General features: G+C 45.1%; 1 protein-coding gene across 1 annotated transcript in view; it reads left to right on the forward strand.

Moving 5' to 3' along the window:
- SVEP1 (sushi, von Willebrand factor type A, EGF and pentraxin domain containing 1) overlaps window positions 1-19,381 on the forward strand; it is a 145,767-nt gene that overhangs the window by 59,228 nt on the left and 67,158 nt on the right. Inside the window, exons 7-12 of the mRNA XM_075726219.1 lie at window positions 556-753; window positions 3,177-3,295; window positions 4,742-4,871; window positions 5,537-5,644; window positions 5,871-6,002; window positions 18,717-18,911. Of these exons, the coding sequence (XP_075582334.1) occupies window positions 556-753; window positions 3,177-3,295; window positions 4,742-4,871; window positions 5,537-5,644; window positions 5,871-6,002; window positions 18,717-18,911 (882 nt within the window). The remainder of the gene's footprint in view (window positions 1-555; window positions 754-3,176; window positions 3,296-4,741; window positions 4,872-5,536; window positions 5,645-5,870; window positions 6,003-18,716; window positions 18,912-19,381) is intronic.

Raw genomic sequence — 19,381 nt, forward strand, 5'->3', positions numbered from 1 at the left:
AGCCTGGTTTCATTCAGTTTGAAATGCAGTAGGCAAAATCACATGCCGTGTCCCTAACCTAAGGTGAGCTCACGGCAGGGTGTCCTTTTTCTTCCCTCATTCTTATTTCAAGATACCATGTAAAAGCTGTAGAAGGCAACAGATACAAGTCTTCTACCTCTCTCCTGCTATGAAGGTCTAGATTCCATAGAAGGCAAGGGAGTGCAGCTACAAAACAATCATGAAAGGTGAAGTTGTAAAGAAAAAAAAAAAACAGAGAGAGAGAGTAGGATGTAGTGGAGCACATGAAAAATACGATGTTTCTGTCCCAGTGAAAAGCATGAACAGGAAAATGGAAGACCTGATATCCTGGGTGCTGTTTACTTCAGTCAGCACTGGAGTACAAAGCTTCAGCAGGTCTTACTGTTTCAATGCACTCATAGCACATGCAGACTCTTAAAAAATCTGTGTATTTTGTATTCCCTCTGAGTTGCCATATGAATTTATTTGCAGATTTTTTTTAATGTGTACTTCACCTATGTCAGTTAAAAGACATGTACTACTGGTCTCTTGTAGAAATGCGTTGCCCTATCCTCCAGAAACCAGCAGGTGTAACAGTTCTCCCTCCCAGATGTGGGCTGGAGCCTGCCGTTTCTGGCACTGTGTGCCAGCTGAGCTGTCCCCAAGGATTCATCTTGTCTGGAGCTAGAGAAGAACTAAGGTGCATTTCATTTGGGAGATGGAGTGCAAACATCCAGGAGGCTCTGTGTAAAGGTAGAGACCAGCACAAATTCATTTCTGTGTATACATGTGTGCAGGATTGAAGGGAAGCACACACCAAATAACTGAGTGAGGACAGGTTTGAACTGGGGAAAGCATGATTTAAACAGTCTGTAAGAAGTGTTGCTTGTACCATTATAGCTTGGCTGTCAGGTTTACTTGTGGTTTGTAATAAAAATGTGGAGTTCAGAGGTTGCTTGAGTGCCATCTTATAGTGCTCATCATCAGCTGTCTCTCCTAGGATCCATCTCATAAGTCTGTTTTGGGAAGCTGCCTGCTAAAAGGCCTGATATGCGGGTAAATTCAAAATTTCAAAGTAGAAGTGAAAGCTCTTAGCTTAAAGATAGTCAAAGTGGAACACACGCTCCTAGTAAAACAACGATAATACTACTATTACCGTGTTTATGTAAGCCCTGTAGTTGGAGCAAATCTGTAAATGCTGTGTAAACCCTGACCGATAGACAGACTATAGAGGGATGGTTCATTCCAGTTGTCTTTGAACTGACTATGGCTGTTGACATGCCCCGAGCAACAGCGCACAACAGTTAAGGCCAAAATTGGCTGACACAAGTGCACAGAGTACAAAGATGGGCAGAAGATGGTTACGTGCATTTGAGTATGGTTCTGCCATGTTTACCCACCTCTTCTAGAAATGTTAGGTTATTTATTCCCTCACACACATGCACACTGAGTTGGAAGGATTTTGGCTTTGGATTATAGGAGGATACAAGCAAAAGTGCAGTTTGTCTGGGAATATGCAATTCACCTCTTCATGAACTATTGTGCTCCTAGAACTAATGCTTCCACCCCAAACTGGGGCCCTCGCCAGCCACTGGGTGAAAGAACAGTGCAGAAAACAGTTATGGCAGTCATCATGCCAGGTCACTACAGAAACTGAGGTGGGAACTTTTTTCTCTGTAATGGCCAGGGAGATTTTATCCCTCTCTTTAAATGTATTATTTCCCACTCTGTGATGTACCAGATTGTTTTTCTGAATCATTTGTGTAAACCTGTGCCAAACCACAGTTTTTAATATTTGATGGGATCCCAGCACAAGGCTAGAAGCTGAAGTGTTTGGATCAAGATAAAGCAGTGTGGCTTGGGTTCAAGCTTTTAGATATTACCAATGCATAAAACCCTAAAATAAGAGGCACCAAGAAACTCTGAAGGTTATTCTTCTCTAGTGAAAATGAACAGTTGCATTTCAATTGCTTTCATTCTTGTTATTGTCTTTCTCTACTTTGCTGCCAACAAATATGGCCAGTTCAAAATAGCCATTTTCTTTCCGACTTATTTATTAGTCTTCTCACATAATTTCACTTTTAAATGGAATTTGCCCCAGCCTGAAGGCTGTGGTCAGGGGAGCATGAACCATAACTGGTAGTTATTTGAAAGAGTGCATTTCTAATAAAATTTTCGTCAGAATGAGTTCAGAGGAAGACAAAATCACTTATATTTATTGCTTTGCACTCTTAATTGCAGTGGTTTAATTGCCTGAGTTATGTCTTTACTGGAACTATTTAGTAATAAAAATGTAAGTGATATCAGTTCTGAGCTGTTTTAAAGCCTCCTGGGCATAGATGAGTTCAGAGCTGAATGCATCCTTGTCTCATGAGTCTAGAGACCATTTATCAAACAACACTGCAGCAATAAAATAACCTGACCACAAATGTTTTGGGAGGCCCTGTGCCAGGGAAATGAAGAAGTACTTTAAGTTTGTCAGAGAAACTTGAGGCTTAAATGTTGGTGGTGATGTTACCCATATTGTACTACCAGTCCTTTGAAACCATCCAGCATTGCCACATATGTCACAAGAAAACTCCATTTGTCCTACATAATACTTTGTAGCAGGAGTTCATTAAGGAACATTTCCAGCAGCTGATGCCAGAAATCTTGCCATTGTTTCTTTTAAGTTGGTTCCACACCATGCTGCAGGGAATTTGCAAGTCACTACTGTCTTGTTTGTAGTACCTATAGTATGTCACAAGTACTTTTGTTTTTCAAGTCACTGATTATCAGAAAAAAGTGTTACCATGTGTATTAGAGAAGCCATTCCTTCTTAATGAGTATATGTGTCTAATGAATGGATGAATAATAAGAAAAATAAATTCATTCTGTCTTCTTTCTTCCTTGTTTTATGGTTGCATGTAGAAACCAGAGTCTCATTGCGCTCAGTGATGTACAAAAATACAGCAAAAAAATAGTCCCTTCCCCAGGAGAATTTACTCTGTGTGTATGTATAAGCCTGTAGGCAACAATTAAAAAAGGGCAGAGACAGGAAGTTTGAAAAAAATATGTGCATTTATATTGTAGGCAGCACTAGAAACAGTGATTATAACAAGTTGCAGTCTAACCATTATAGAGTTTTTATTTCTATAATGCCACATATAAAACTACTTTGTCTTTTTCTGGATCAGATATTGAAGCTCCTCGGATCCAGTGTCCAGAAAATATTGAGACTGAGACTCTGGAACACCATGACTCTGCTAATATCAGCTGGCAGGTACCAACAGCTGAAGACAATTCTGGAGATGAGGCAAGTTAAAATCTATACTTTTGACTGGAGGCAGTCTTTCTATGCTGCTATTTCAAATTAATTTTAAGATCCACTAGAATTTCTTTCTTCTGATAAGCAGGAGTAGAAGAAAAATCTGCTGAAAAGTTTGTATCTTGAGAATTCAGCATTTTCTGTCTTGGTTAGGGTTATGCAGTCGGAGGACACTCTGCATGGTGTTTAAGTGCATAAAAATCTCATATGGTTGATTTATGTGGTCAAAAGAAAGAATGTGCCCTTGTTTATAAGATGGAGACAGCTGCTTTAAAAATGAGCTCTTAGAATGTGAAGATGTTTAATAAACTCTTCTCAGAAGGAAGTAAACCAGTTCATTAATCTAAAAGGCCAGCAAGAGCGTACTGTGATAAGTAAAAACTCGTTTCAGCTTCCCAAGCAAGAAACAAAAATCTCATTTTCCTATCCGATGCAAGGTTCAGACATGGGCCTTTGGCTACTATGGGTATCAGAGGTCTGGAAATGCAGTTACAAGGAAAACTTGCTCCAGAGCTGTTTCATAAAGAGTAACATTCCCTACAGGCTCAGACACGATCGAGTTACAGCAACTGAATGCTTTATCATGAGTCAGCAGAAGAACAGTGACTCTGTGTGCGCTTTTAATTTGCTGCAAACACAGGAGTTTTTGCACTTGGAAACTGTGAGCTATCCCAGTAAAAGAGGTTTAAGTTCACACATTTTTTGCTGTAGCATAGCCGTGGTCAGGTACTGTAGCTCTGCTGACACAGGGTCATCCATTGAACTGTAGAAACCAAGTGCCTTAGCTGTTAGTTGTGGCTGGTTTGTCAAAGCCACAGTTGTCAGATAAACTTTGTTCACATGAAACCAGTTCTTTTAAAGAGAAGTTCTTTAAGACAGTTCTAACCCATATGAAAGAACCATAGACGGAATATGTGTCATTTACTCCAAATGTAGGGTTCCTTTGCTGTGCCAGAATGTTTTGAAGTGTCTGTGGGCTATTGACTCATAAACATATATAGATTAAAACTGGATATGTAAGTACTTATAGCCCACAACTGTCTGCTCCACTCATCTCCCAGGTCTGCTGCCCTTGCAGCTGGAGAGCTGAACTGCAGACACAGCAGGTTCTGAGCTGGCATAGTGTGTGTTCAGTGCAATGAGGCAAACGAGTCAGTCCTGAGTTTTCTTAATGCACAGTGCTGTAAACTGCAGCAGGTCAGGGTCCAAATCCTGACTGAGTAAATCCCTGTTGCTATCAAGAAGGCAGTCATGAGAAGGGGAACAGAACACTCTGTTGCAAAGTCCACCCTCATTACTTGAGGAGGCTATTTGCGTTAAGAACGAGTAGGCTTGACATTGAAGGATATGATTTTGTGGCCATTTCTTGAAACATGAGTGTCATGATTACTAACCAGCTTTGTTTTTTAAATAACAACTGTTTTCCTATAAAAGGTCTCAGTTCACGTTACCCCAGCTTTCATACCACCATTTCTTCTCCCAATTGGCGAAGTTGCCATTACTTACACAGCGGCTGATAAGTCGGGTAATGAGGCAAGCTGTACGTTCAGTGTCAAGGTTATTGGTAAGTGCTGGTGAAAATCACTGGGGAAGTGTCTGTCATGGCTGAAACCTAATTTTGTGCAGAAAGAGACTGTGACTCACTGTGGGCTTTATGTGTGCAGGTATAAGCCCAGGAGTAATATCATCTCCATAAATACTTTGCTGATCTTGGGTCACAGTTTGCATAGTGTGCAGTCATTGCTCCCAGATGATCAGTCTGGGTTGTGTTTTGTTCTGTTATTCATCCTGAATGTTAAGATTTCTCCTCACACTGGTAGATAAAAAGCTTTATTGTGTTGTCACTTATTGCCTTCACCATATATATATTCTTTTTAACTCTTGAAAGACTCCCAACAAAATTTCCAAGGTTCCCACACATTGCTGATGCAAATCATTTTTCAAGTATTTGTCAGACAGTTGTGTTACTCAGCATTCCTGTTAAATAAGTTTTGCTCTGTAGAAAGCAAACAGAGTGCAGAAACCATGAGTTCAGGGGAAGAATTAGTCTTGTCCATTCCCTCAGCATCTACCAGTTGCAGCAGCTTACAAGTGTGCACTTAACTTTGTCGCATCTTCTGATGTGAACCTAAAAGTGCTGTTTACCTGACTTCTTCTGATTGTAGATTTCATTTGAGTGTGGCAGCAGCTCAGTAAATTAATGTCATGCCATCCCTTCAAATTCTGCAGATGCAGAACCTCCGGTAATTGACAGATGCAGATCTCCACCGCCCATGCAAGCAGTAGATAATGAGTACCCAGCGACATGGGAAGAACCGCAATTTTCAGACAATTCAGGTGAGATAGAGCACCCCAAAATGTGCATGAAACAGTGGAAGCATAGAGAGCTCCAACCTGTGCACCCTTGGAGTTTAGGATTTTTTGAGGGTTTTTTTACTTATTTACTTTTAAGAACACATGATTTGGAAGACGTGCTGCCATTTCCTTCTCCATTTGTCAAGGGTGGGTGTGAGCAACCCTCTTTTACTTACTGATGTTTCAGGTTGTCCTTTAACTCTTCTAGGTGCTCCGCTGACTGTCACTAGGAGTCATGCACCTGGATATCACTTCCCTAAAGGAGACACAACAGTTCAATACACAGCCGTGGATCCCTCTGGCAATAACAGGACATGTGAGATCCACATTGTTATCAAAGGTTTGTTGTCTTAATCTTCTGGTCACGAGTCTATGGCATTGTTTTAACTGACTACCATAAGGGATACAATGCTACTCCACTTTTTCATTTAGTCTACTTTTTCTTTTAGTTATTCCCAGTTTATACTGGAGCAACTTGAAGGCAGTCAGGATATTTGATAGTACCAACGAATAAATTGTATAAGACTGAAGCAGCACAGCAGTGGATTTGGTCCTATAAATTCAAATTAGGTGTAAAAGCACTGAAATTATGATTCATTAAGCAGTAAAACTTATGATAATGGATCCATTTTATTCTCAGTGACAGATACCATGTGAAATGAGTTAATAGGTGTTACTGAAGTCTTACTTCAAATTTGTAGTTAAAAAGGAAAACTTTATGGAAATATTTCTGTAATCACCTACAAATACTGTAGCAGATACTAGAACACTCTTCAGTTTTTAGAAGCTGTCTGCACCTATAGATTTACTGTTGCATTTGTGTTTATTGCATAGACACCTTTTCCCCACAGTTCACTTTCTTCTTTAAAGGCCAAACGATAATTTGGCAGATAAAGTATTAAGGATTAAAATTCTACTTCATCTAGGCTCTCTAGTGCTAATGTCTCAGTTGGACATCTGTATAAAAAAGTCTGTTAGTGAAGAGAGAATTTAAAATCATGCAGACTGGAATTTTGGTTATAGCTTTTAGAAAAGGTAAGTTGCAAATGGATGTGCTGATTTCTGGTTTACTGTAAATCTTAGCAGGAACAAGCCAGTGCTTAGAATTGGCATTATTTCAAGTTCTACACCACCTCAGACTTCAGTGTTTGTGGTTCAGTGTTTGTGACATAATGTTTTCAGTCATTCAAAATCTCCTTCACAATTGGCCTGTAAAATAAAACATAACTGAGGGTTTCCAGTCAGTCCCTCCTCAGATGATTCTGACAAGTCCATGTGTTGTTGCAATAGTGACAAATGGGTAATGTTTCATTTCAGAATTCAAGATGTAATATATTTTACTAGAATTCATTGTATGAAAGTTCATGTAAAAATTTAGATTAATGTTTTGTATTATTTTAGTAAGTACATGCTTGAGCATGCACCTTTTGCAGAAGAAGCATAGAATTGTTTGGGTCTTGAATTTCTGACTTTTTTTATTTTCTCCTATGTATCTGTTGTGGTTTAACCCAGCAGGCAGCTAAACACCACACAGGCGTTCGCTCACTCTCCCTCTCCCCAGTGGGATGGGGGAGAGAATCAGAAAAAAAGAAGTAAAATTTGTGGGTTGAGATAAAAACAGTTTAATAGGACAGAAAAGGAAGGGGAAAAAAAATATATATATAGAAAATAAGTGATGCATAATGCAATTACTCACCACCCACCGACCAGTACCCAGCCAGTTCCCAAGCAGTGATTGCAACCTCCCAGCCAGCTCCCCCCAGTCTCTATACTAAGCATGACATCCTATGGTATGGAATAGCCCTTGGGCCAGTTTGGATCAACTATTCTGGCTGTGCCCCTCCCAGCTTCTTGTGCACCTGACAGAGCATGGGAAGCTGAAAAGTCCTTGACTAGCCTAAGCAGTACTTAGCAACAACTAAAACATCAGTGTGTGATCAACATTATTCTCATACTAAATTCAAAACACAGCACTATGCCCGCTACTAGGAAGAAAATTGACACTATCCCAGCTGAAACCAGAACAGTGTCCACCCCTTATTCTATTCCATGTACATCATGCCCAGGTCTCCACCCTTTCCAATAAATCCCAGTTAATCACCACCACTTTTCCTGTCTTTTGATATATACACACAGCTATCATTCCCATAGTCTGTGGGCCATCCCTCAAAAATGTCCATTGAGTTCATTTAGTCCATGACTTTGGGCTCCATCTGTCATAACAGTCTTTTGGTGCAGGAGAAATGGTGTGTGATATTGGATTGTTGTATGTTGAAGCCAGTTCTGGTTCCATCACCACTGCACTTCGCTCAGTTTTATTAAAGTTCATTCTTCGTTAATCTGGGTGATTCTTACTGTAATACCATTGATATGGCATATAGCAACCATAAAAGTGATGCCATACAGTATTATAGCAATTAACATCATACAATTCAGTTCATTGGCTATTTTCACCCAAAATCAAATCCCCTTGAACTATGCATTGGACTTCCCCATCCTTCTGCATTACCCACCAAGTGCAGCCAGGTCCTTGAGCAAAAGCAATCCCACGAATGGGTTTGCCTTTGCCTGAGACAGGAGTAACCCAGACTGTCTTCCCCAGTATATTTCTTACATGCATTACAGGGACTTTATCCCCTTGTACAGTATGTAAAAGTTTTGATTGGGTAGGGCCAGCTCAATTGGCGGATCCCCTAGCGTTGCCTAATGAGGTGGCTTTGGCTAAATGTGTATCCCAATGTTTGAATGTCCCACCACCCATTGCTCTCAGAGTAGCCTTTAACAGCCCATTGTATCGCTCAATTTTCCTGGGGGCTGGTGCATGATAAGGGATGTAATATACCCACTCAATGCCGTGCTCTTTGGCCCAGGTGTCTATGAGGTTGTTTTGGAAATGTGTCCCATTGTCTGACTCGATTCTTTCTGGGGTGCCATGTCGCCACAGGACTTGCTTTTCAAGGCCCAGGGTGGTGGTGTGGGCGGTGGCATGGGGCACGGGATATGTTTCCAGCCATCTGGTGGTTGCTTCCACCATTGTAAGCATGTGGCGCTTGCCTTGGCGGGTTTGTGGGAGTGTGATATAATCAATCGGCCAGGCCTCCCCATATTTATATTTCAGCCATCGCCCACCATACCAGAAATGCTTTAACTGCTTGGCCTGTTTGATCGCAGCACGTGTTTCCTATTCGTGGATAACCAGTGCAATAGTGTCCGTGGTTAAGTCCACCCGTCAATCATGAGCCCATCTACATGTTGCATCTCTTCCTTGATGGCCTGATGTGTCATGGGCCCACCGGGCTATAAATAATTCACCCTTATGTTGCCAGTCCAGATCCACCTGAGCCACTTCAATCTTAGCAGCCTGATCCACCTGCTGGTTGTTTTGATGTTCTTCAGTGGCCCGACTCTTGGGTACATGAGCATCTACATGATGTACTTTTACAACCAGGTTCTCTATCCAGGCAGCAATATCTTGCCACAATGCAACAGCCCAGATGGGTTTGCCCCAGTGCTGCCGGTTGCTCTGCTTCCATTGCTGCAACCACCCACAGAAGGCATTTGCCACCATCCATGAGTCAGTACAGAGATAGAGCACTGGCCACTTCTCTCATTCAGCAATATCTAAAACCAGCTGGATGGCTTTCACCTCTGCAAACTGACTCGACTCCCCTTCTCCAGCAGTTTCTACAACTCGTTGTATAGGACTCCATGTCCTCTGATGTTTTCCTACAAGATGACAGGACCCATCAGTGAACAGGGCATATTGCTTCTCATTTTCTGGTAGTTTATTATACAGTGGGGCCTCTTCAGCACGTGTTACCTCCTCCTCTGGCGATATGCCAAAATCTTTGCCTTCTGGCCAGTCCATGATCACTTCCAAGATTCCTGGGCGACTGGGGTTTCCTATTCAAGCCCACTGTGTGATCAGTGTGACCCACTTACTCCACGTAGCATCAGTTGCATGATGTGTAGAGGGGACCCTCCCTTTGAACATCCAGCCCAGCACCGGCAGTCGGGGTGCCAGGAGGAGCTGTGCTTCAGTACCAACCACTTCTGAAGCAGCTCAAACCCCTTCATATGCTGTCAATATCTCTTTCTCAGCTGGAGTATACTGGGCCTCAGATCCTCTGTATCCCCGACTCCAAAACCCTAGGGGTCGACCTCGAGTCTCCCCTGGTGCTTTCTGCTAGAGGCTCCAGGTAGGGCCATTCTCTCCGGCTGTGGTGCAGAGCAATTTTTTACATCTTGCCCTGCCCAGACTGGCCCAAGGGCTACTGTATGAACTATCTCATGTTTAGTTTGTTCAAAGGCTTGTTGTTGCTCAGGGCCCCACTTGAAATCATTCTTCTTCCAGGTCACCTTGTAAAGAGGTCTTACAATCAAACTGTAGTTTGTAATATGCATTCTCCAAAAACCCACAATGCCTAAGAAAGCTTGTGTTTCCTTTTTGGTAGTTCATAGAGTCATAGAATCATAAAATCGTTTAGGTTGGAAAAGACCTTTAATATCATAGAATCATAGAATGCTTTGGGTTGGAAGGGACCTTTAGAGGTCATCTAGCCCAACCCCCCTGCACTGAGCAGGGACAGCTTTAACCAGACCAGGTTGCTCAGAGCCCCATCCAACCTGACCTGGAATGTTTCCAGGGATGGGGCCTCCACTACCTCTCTGGGCAACCTGTTCCAGTGCTTCACCACCCTCATTGTAAAAAATTTCTTTCTTATGTCCAGTCTAAATCTATTCTTCTTTAGTTAAAATCCACTATTCCTTGTTCTGTCACAACAGGCCTTGCTGAAAAGATTGTCCCCATCTTTCCTGTAGGCCCCCTTTAAGTACTGGAAGGCTGCTATAAGGTCTCCCTGGAGCCTTCTCTTCTCTAGGCTGAACAACCCCAACTCCCTCAGCCGGTCCTCATAGGAGAGGTGCTCCAGCCCTCAGATCATTTCTGTGGCCCTCCTGTGGACCCGCTCCAGCAGCTCCATGTCTTTCCTGTACTGAGGGCTCCAGAGCTGGACGCAGTACTCCAGGTGAGGTCTCACCAGAGCAGAGCAGAGAGGCAGAATCACCTCCCTCCACCTGCTGGCCACGCTTCTTTTGATGCAGCCCAGGATACGGTTGGCCTTCTGGGCTGCAAGTGCACATTGCCAGCTCATGTCCAGCTTTTCATCCACCGGTACCCCCAGGTCCTTGTCCGCAGGGCTGCTCTCAATCCCTTCATCCCCCAGCCTGTACTGATATTGGGGGTTGCCCCGTCCCAGGTGCAGGACCTTGCACTTGGCCTTGTTGAACCTCACGAGGTTCACACAGGCCCACCTCTCCAGCTTGTCCAGGTCCCTTTGGATGACATCTTGTCCTTCTGACATGTCAACCGCACCACTCAGCTTGGTGTCGTCTGCAAACTTGCTGAGGGTGCACTCGATCCCACTGTCTGTGTCATTGATGAAGGTGTTAAATAGCACTGGTCCCAGCATGGACCCCTGAGGGACTCCACTTGTCACCGGTCTCCATGTGGACATCAAGCTGTTGACCACAGCCCTCTGGATGCAACCATCCAGCCAATTCCTTATCCATTGAACAGTCCACCCATCAAACCCATATCTCTCCAATTCAGAGAGAAGGATGTTGTGGGGGACCATGTTGAACACTTTACAGAAATCCAAGTAGATGACATCTGATGTTTTTCCCTTGTCCACTGATGCAGTCACTCCTTCATAGAAAGCCACTAAGTTGGTCAGGCAGGACTTGCCCTCAGTGAATCTGTGCTGGCTGTCTCGAATCACCTCCCTTTCTTCCATGTGCTTGAGCATATCTTCTCAGAGGATCTGTTCCATGATCTTCCCAGGCACAGAGGTGAGGCTGACAGGTTGGTAGTTCCCAGGGTCCTCCTTTCTTCCCTTTTTAAAAATGGGCACAACATTCCCCTTCTTCCAGTCAGCAGGGACTTCACCTGACTGCCATGACTTTTCAACTATCATGGAGAGTGGCTTGGCAACTACATCAGCCAGTTCCCTCAGGACGCATCTCATCAGGTCCCATAGACTTGTGTACATTGAGGTTCTTCAGGTGGTCTCGAACCTGATGTTCCCTTACAGTGGGAGGGGCTTTGCCCCCTGCTCCCCATCTTGTGGTCCATCGACTTGGGAGGGGTGAGGAGAGAGGTTGCTGGTGAAGACCGAGGCAAAGAAGTTGTTGAGTACCTCAGCCTTCTCCTTGTCTGTTGATACTAGGTCACCGTTCTTGTTCATCAGCGGGGGTACGCTTTCTTTAACCTTCCTTTTCTGGTCAATATACCTGTAGAAACCCTTCTTGTTATTCTTTACGTCCCTTGCCAAATTCAGCTCCATCCTCGCCTTGGCCTTCCTGACCTCCTCCCTACACAACCGGGCCGTTTCCCTGTATTCCCCCCAGGACACCTGTCCCTGCTTCCACTGCCTGTGCAGTTCCCTGTTACTCTTTGGTCTGACCAGCAGGTCTCGACTCAGTCATGCTGGTCTCTTCCCTTCCTTGCCTGATTTCTTACACTTGGGGACTGAGAGCTCTTGTGCTCTCTGGAAGGTGTCCTTAAAGATCTGCCAACTCTGTTCTGTTCCCCTGTCCCTGAGGACCGTCTCCCAGGGGGTCCTTCTGACTAACTCCTTGAAGAGCTGGAATTTTGCTTTTCTAAAATTTAGGGTCCTGACTGTACTCCTTGCTTTTCCCACATCCCTCAGGAGCATGAACTCCACCAACGCATGATCACTGCAGCCCAGGCTGCCTCCAGTCTTGACATCACCGATGAGCTCACTTGCATTGGTGACCATCAGGTCCAGTATTGTGTCCCCTTGGGTAGGGGTGTCTATTACCTGGCTTAGGAAATTATCCTCTATGCATTCTAGGAATCTCCTGGATTGCCTACAGCTTGCCGTGTTGCTTTTCCAGCAAATGTCGGGGTGGTTGAAGTCCCCCAGCAGGACGAGTCTGCAAGCGCAAAGCTTCCTGGAGCTGGAGGAAGAAGGCTTTGTCAGTACGCTCTCCTTGATCAGGCAGCCTGTAGTAGACACCAACCACAAGGTTACCTTTGTTGCCTCTGTCTCTGATTCTTACCCATAAGCTTTCGACCTGCTCGTGGCTATTCTTCAGGGACAGCTCTTCACACTGTATTCATTTCTTTACGTAGAGGGCAATGCCTCTGCCCTTCCTTCCTCGCCTGTCCCTTCTGAAAAGCCTGTAGCCATCAATAGCCACATTCTAGTCGTGGGATTCGTCCCACCAAGTTTCGGTTATGGCAATCAGGTCGTAGCTTTCTAGTAGTACAGCAGCTTCCAACTGCTCCTGTTTGTTCCCCATGCTGCATGTGTTCGTGTAGAGATCATCCAGTCCAACCATTCACCTAACATTACCAAGTCCACACTAAACCAGTTAAGGGTAGACTAGACTAAACCATGTCCCAAAGTGCTATGTCCACCCATTTTTTGAACGCTTCCAGGGATGGGGACTCCACCACCTCTCTGAGCAGCCTGTTCCAATGCTTGACTACCCTTTCCATGAAGAAATTCTTCCTAATTTCCAACCTAAACCTCCCCTGGCACAGCTTGAGTCCATTTCCTCTCGTCCCATCACTAACTACTTGGGAGAAGAGCCCAACACCCACCTCACTACAACCTCCTTTCAGGTAGTTATAGAGAACAGTAAGGTCACCCCTTGGCCTCCTCTTCTCCAGACTAAACAACCCTAGTTCCCTCAGGCGCTCCTCATAAGGCCTGTGCTCCAGACCCTTCACCAGCTTTGTTGCCCTTCTCTGAACACGCTCCAGCACCTCAGTGTCCTTCTTGTATGGAGGGGCCCAAAACTGGAGACAGTATTCCAGTTGTGGCGTCACCAGTGCCGAGTACAGGAGGACGATCACCTCCCTGCTCCTGCTGGCCACACTATTCCTAATACAAGCCAGGATGCTCTTGGCCTTCTTGGCCACCTGGGCACACTGCTGGCTTATGTTCAGCCAGCTGTCAACCAGCACCCCCAGGTCCTTTTCAGCCAGGCAGCTTTCCAGCCACTCTTCCCCAAGCCTGTAGCGTTGCATGGGGTTGTTGTGACCCAAGTGCAGGACCCGGCACTTGGCCTTGTTAAACCTCATCCAGTTGGCCTCGGCCCATCGGTCCAGCCTGTCCAGGTCCCTCTGCAGGGCCATCCTCCCCTCCAGCAGATCGACACTCCCACCCAGTTTGGTGTCATCTGCAAACTTACTGAGGGTGCACTCAATCCCCTCATCCAGATCATTGATAAAGATATTCAACAAGGCTGGCCCCAAAACAGAGCCCTGGGGAACACCGCTTGTGACCAGCTGCCAGCTGGACTTAACTCCATTCACCACTACTCTCTGGGCTCGACTACCCAACCAGTTTTTTACCCAACGAAGAGTAAGCCTGTCCAAGCCATGAGCTGCCAGCTTCCCAAGGAAACTGCTGTGGGAGATGGTGTCAAAGGGTTTGCTAAAGACCAGGTAAATGACATCCACAGCCTTTCCTTCATCCACCAGGGTGGTCACCATAGAACATCATAGAAGGAGATCAGGTTGGTCAAGCAGGACCTGCCAACCTTTCATGATCAGGCTGGGCCTGATCCCCTGGTTGATCTGCACTTGCCTGTTGAGCATACTGAAGATGAACCACTCCATAATCTTTCCTGGCACTGAGGTCAGGCTGACAGGCCTGTAATTTCCCGGGTCCTCCTTCCGGCCCTTCTTGTAGATGAGCATCACATTGGCAAGCCTCCAGTCATCAGGGACCTCCCCTGTTAACCAGGACTGGTGATAGATGATGGAAAGTGGCTTGGCAAGCTCCTCTGCCAGCTCCCTCTATACTCTCGGGTGGATCCCATCCAGCCCCATAGACTTGTGAGCATCCAGGTGGCATAGCAGGTCATTAACTGCTTCCTCCTGGACTATGAGGGCTGCATTCTGCTCCCCGTCCCTGTCTTGCAGCTCAGGGGGCTGAGTACCCTGGGGATGACTGGTCTGGCTATTAAACACAGAGGCAAAGAAGGCGTTAAGTACCTCAGCCTTTTCCTTGTCCTCGGTGACAATGTTCCCCCTGCCCCACATCTAGCAAAGGATGGAAATTCTCCTTGGCTCTCCTTTTATTGTTGAAAGGGGTTGGTGGGGACATAGCTGTTAGTTTGTTGATCACATCCATTGGGATCTGATGACATCCATCGTGCCATTTTATTCCTAAAAACTGGATCTCCTGTGCAGGTCCCTTGACCTTACTTTGTTTCCTGGCAAAACCAGCTTTCAGAAGGATTTGGACTATTTTCTCCCCTTTCTCAAAAACCTCTTCTGCTGTGTTGCCCCACACAATGATGTCATCAATGTATTGCAGGTGTTCCAGAGCTTCACCCTGTTCCAGTGCGTCTAGATCCGTCCATGGCAAATGGTGGGGCTGTGTTTCCACCCCTGAGGCAGTTGATTCCAGGTGTACTGGATGCCCTTCCAAGTGAAAGCAAACTATGGCCTGCACTCTGCTACCAAAGCGATTGAGAAAAATGCACTAGCAATATCAGTTGTGGCATACCACTTGGCTGCCTTTGACTCCAGTTCATATTGAAGTTCTAGCACGTCTGGCATGGCAGCACTCAGCAGTGGCGTGACTTCATTCAGGCCATGATAGTCTACTGTTAGTCTCCACTCCCCATTAGACTTTCACACTGGCCATACAGGGCTGTTAAAGGGTGAGCGAGTCTTGCTGATCACTCCTTGGCTCTCCAGTCGACAAATCAGTTTATGGATGGGAATCAGGGAGTCTCGGTTGGTGCCGTATTACCACCAGTGCACCATTGTGGTAGCGATCGGCACCTGTTGTCTTCCACCCTCAGCAACCCCACAATAGAAGGGCCGTCCGAGAGACCAGGCAAGGTGGACAGCTGTTTAATTTCCTCTGTCTCCAAGGCAGCTATACCAAAAGCCCACTGGTACCCTTTTGGGTCCCTGAAATACCCTCTCCTGAGGCAGTCTATGCCAAGGACGCATGGAGCCACTGGGCCAGTCACAATGGGGTGCTTTTGCTGCTCATTCCTGGTTAGGTTCACTTCAGCCTCCAATACAGTTAGCTGTTGGGATCCCCCTGTCACTCCAGAAATACAGATGGGTTCTGCCCCTGTATAGCTTGATGGAATTGGGGTGCGTTGTGCGCCGGTGTCCACTAGAGCCTTCTACTCCTATGGGTCTAATGTTTCAGGCCATCGAATCTGCCCGGTCCAGTAAACCTGGTTGTCCCTCTCCTCTGCCTGGCTGGAGGCAGGGCCCCTCTAGTCCTGGTCATAGTATTTGTTGTTCACTTCTTGCAAATGTGAATCTGGAGTCCCTTGATTAACACTGGAAGTAAAATTAGCCCTTTTACTCTGCCTGGGGAACTGCTCACTGGGAACTGGAGCTGCAATTTTCCTGGAAGAACCGCCTTTTGTTATAGTTTTTCCTTGCAACTCATGTACCTGTGCCTCTAGGGTCAAGGTAGATTCTCCATTCCGCTTCCTCATGTCCTCTCTGTGGTCACGCAGGTAAAACCACAGGGTGGCCCATGATGTGTATCCACTATATCCTTTCTCTTGGGTAGAGGAACGCTTACTCCTAATGGCTGGGATACTGGTCCATACAGGTGGGAAGTAGGACATAAACTCTTTGAGTTGCTGGAACACTCGGGACAGTTTTTTGGACAGTCTTTCCACAGCTGAGACACAGGCCTGTAGGGAAGAAGAGAGACTTTCTTCGTATTGCTGGAGTTGGCCAGGCAATTCATCCACCGTTGGTTCCTCTCCGTCTTTCCAGATCATTATTGCCAATGAGTTTGCGCGCGACAATGGTGCACTCCGTACAAACTTCCGCCACATGGGTCATGTGCACCTGACTTCATCTGGATCTTTGGATAACTGCTTCTTGTCCAGGTCATCACAAATCACCTACAGCACAGCTAATCTTTCAGGTACTGGATACCTCTCTCCACGGTGGTCCATTTGCCTGGGCAGTATATAACATCTTCTTGAAGGGATACCTTTCCTTCATGCCTGACAGGAGTCACCTCCAGAGGCTGAGGGCTTGTGCCCCTTTTCCAATAGCTTTGTTAATGCCCCCTTCCCTAGAAAGGGATCCCAGCTGCTTGGCTTCCCTACCCTCTAATTCCAGGCTACTGGCCCTGTTATCCCAGCATCATAGCAGCCAGGTGATGATGTGCTCATCTGGATGACAACAGAAATCTTTCTGCATATCTCACAGTTCACTCAGGGATAGGGATCAGGTGGTTACCATCTCATTTATGGGTTCTGCCTCTTCCTCCTCTTCTTGTGATGGCCCTTACTAAACGAGCCGATCTTCTTGTGTATTTCTTCTTGTGTGTAGGGGCGACTGAGACCAGCACAGGTTGGTTCTCCAGCTGCGGTGCCTGTTGCTGGAGTTTGAGTAGCTGCAGTGCCTGTCACTGAGGCTTGAGTCTGCATTGCATATTGCGGTGGTTGGAGTAGCTGCAGTGCCTGTCACAGGGGTTTGAGTAGCCACAGTGCCTGTCACAGGGGTTGGAGTAGTTGTGGTGCCTGTCGCTGAGGTTTGAGTAGCTGCAGAGCCTATAGCAAGGTTTGGAGTGGCCACAGTGCATGTTGCTGGGGTTGAAGTGGCCACAGTGCCTGTTGTGGGTGTTGATCTCTGGATGATATTCTTAAATAGTTGTTGAACCTTAAATGAGACCTGAACTGCATTCAGGAGACATAGCAGGAGGATGCTGGTTTGAATATCCCATGGATATTCGAAATTCTTAAGAGCTGTTGTAACTAGCCTGAAGGAGAAAGGGATGGTGAAGGAGCAGGGCAAGGTGTCCCCCACTGTCTCCCCAATAGATCGGTTCTCCAAGAAGAAGAGGTAAAAAGTGTAATTACTAATAGTTTCCAACAAATGGCTCCCGAAGCTTCTGAACTATGGGAATGACAGCAGTGCTGAGTACAATCTCATGACTGATAATTTTATCATACCATAAACCAGTGTTACACAGTACAGCAAAGCAATAACTTTAATCCAGCTCCCAGAGGTAATAAACAGCACCACAGGGAATGCACACGGCCTGTTACACCTATTAAGGTGTTACACAGCATAACTCTGAGAACAAGCACAACAAGTCTGAGAGCAAATGAATCAACATGGCAACCAGTGACTATTAAACTAATACAATGAATGCTTATCACAAATTCATTTTAACATGCTCTGGTCAGATCTGTTGTTATCTCAAATTATTTGTGCCCCACATTGGGCACCAGAAAGGACTGTTGTGATTTCACCCGGGCAGGCAGCTAAACACCACACAGCCATTCACTCACTTTCCCTCTCCCCAGTGGAATGGGGGAGAGAATTGGAAAAAAAAAAAGTAGAATTTGTGGGTTGAGATAAAAACAGTTTAATAGGACAGAAAAGGAAGGGGAAAAAAAAAAAATACAAAATAAGTGACGCATAATGCAATTGCTCACCACCCACTGACTGATACCAAGCCAGTTCCCAAGCAGCGATTGCAACCTCACAGCCAACTCCCCCCAGTTTCTATACTGAGCATGACATCCTATAGTATGGAATAGCCCTTTGGCCAGTTTGGATCAAGTATCCTGGCTGTGCCCCCTCCCAGCTTCTTGTACACCTGGCAGAGCATGGGAAGCTGAAAAGTCCTTGACTAGCATAAGCAGTACTTAGCAACAACTAAGACGTCAGTGTGTTATCACATTATTCTCATACTAAATCCAAAACACAACACTACACCAGCTACAAGGGAGGAAAATTACCTCTATCCCAGCTGAAACCAGGACAGTATCACAATTTTTTTTGAAAGTCCTCACCTTTCTGGATTTCAGATTCCAGTGAGAGTTTGAGAATAATTTAGCAGTAGCCTGGTGCTGCTGCTATGGAATTAACAAGTAATGCTTCCACAGACTTCAACTGAGGCAAGATCAAGTTGATACTAGGCACTTCTGGAAATCCTATCACTGCTGTTTTCCTGTGTGCTTACTTACTTCACCACATTCATCAATATATAAATCTTTGTATTTTTCATAGGTTCGCCCTGTGAAATCTCCTTTGAGCCTGCGAATGGTGATTTTACATGCACATCAGATGAAGCAGGAGTTAATTGCACATTGCACTGTGCAGAGGGTTATAGCTTTTCAGAAGGAACAAGTGAAAACTACTATTGTGCATATGAGGATGGTGTCTGGAAGCCGCCTTATTCTCCAGAGTGGCCTGGCTGCTCTTGTAAGTCTTATTGTTACTAAAATGAATCTGCAACTCTTCAAACACTATGTTTAACAAGGAGGTAAATGAAACTATTTTAGAAATTATGACTTCTGTTTAATGATAACAAATCTTCTCTACCCTCTGCCTCCAAATCGTTACAAATATTGTGAAAGAATGCCTGAAAGTCCCTAAATATGTTATTTCAGAAGCTGTCGAAAACACAAAAATAGCAGTGAATTTGAATCCTGTGAATCACAAAATAGTAAAGATGGCAAAGTAGACAAGGTCTGTCATTATTTTGAATTGGTATTTGAAACAGTTTGTTTACAAACACTAATTGTCTTTTCAATAGGCATTTCAACAGTATTTGCAACTTACTGATCCAAATGCACAGTTTCATACATGCTCTACTTACGTATCTAATTAGCACCAAATCAGAAGCGTTCATGTATTTTCTTTGAGATGGGCACACGCAAGACTTCAGCTGT

The sequence above is a fragment of the Pelecanus crispus genome, chromosome Z (assembly GCF_030463565.1).
Source record: "Pelecanus crispus isolate bPelCri1 chromosome Z, bPelCri1.pri, whole genome shotgun sequence".
NCBI lineage: Eukaryota > Metazoa > Chordata > Aves > Pelecaniformes > Pelecanidae > Pelecanus > Pelecanus crispus.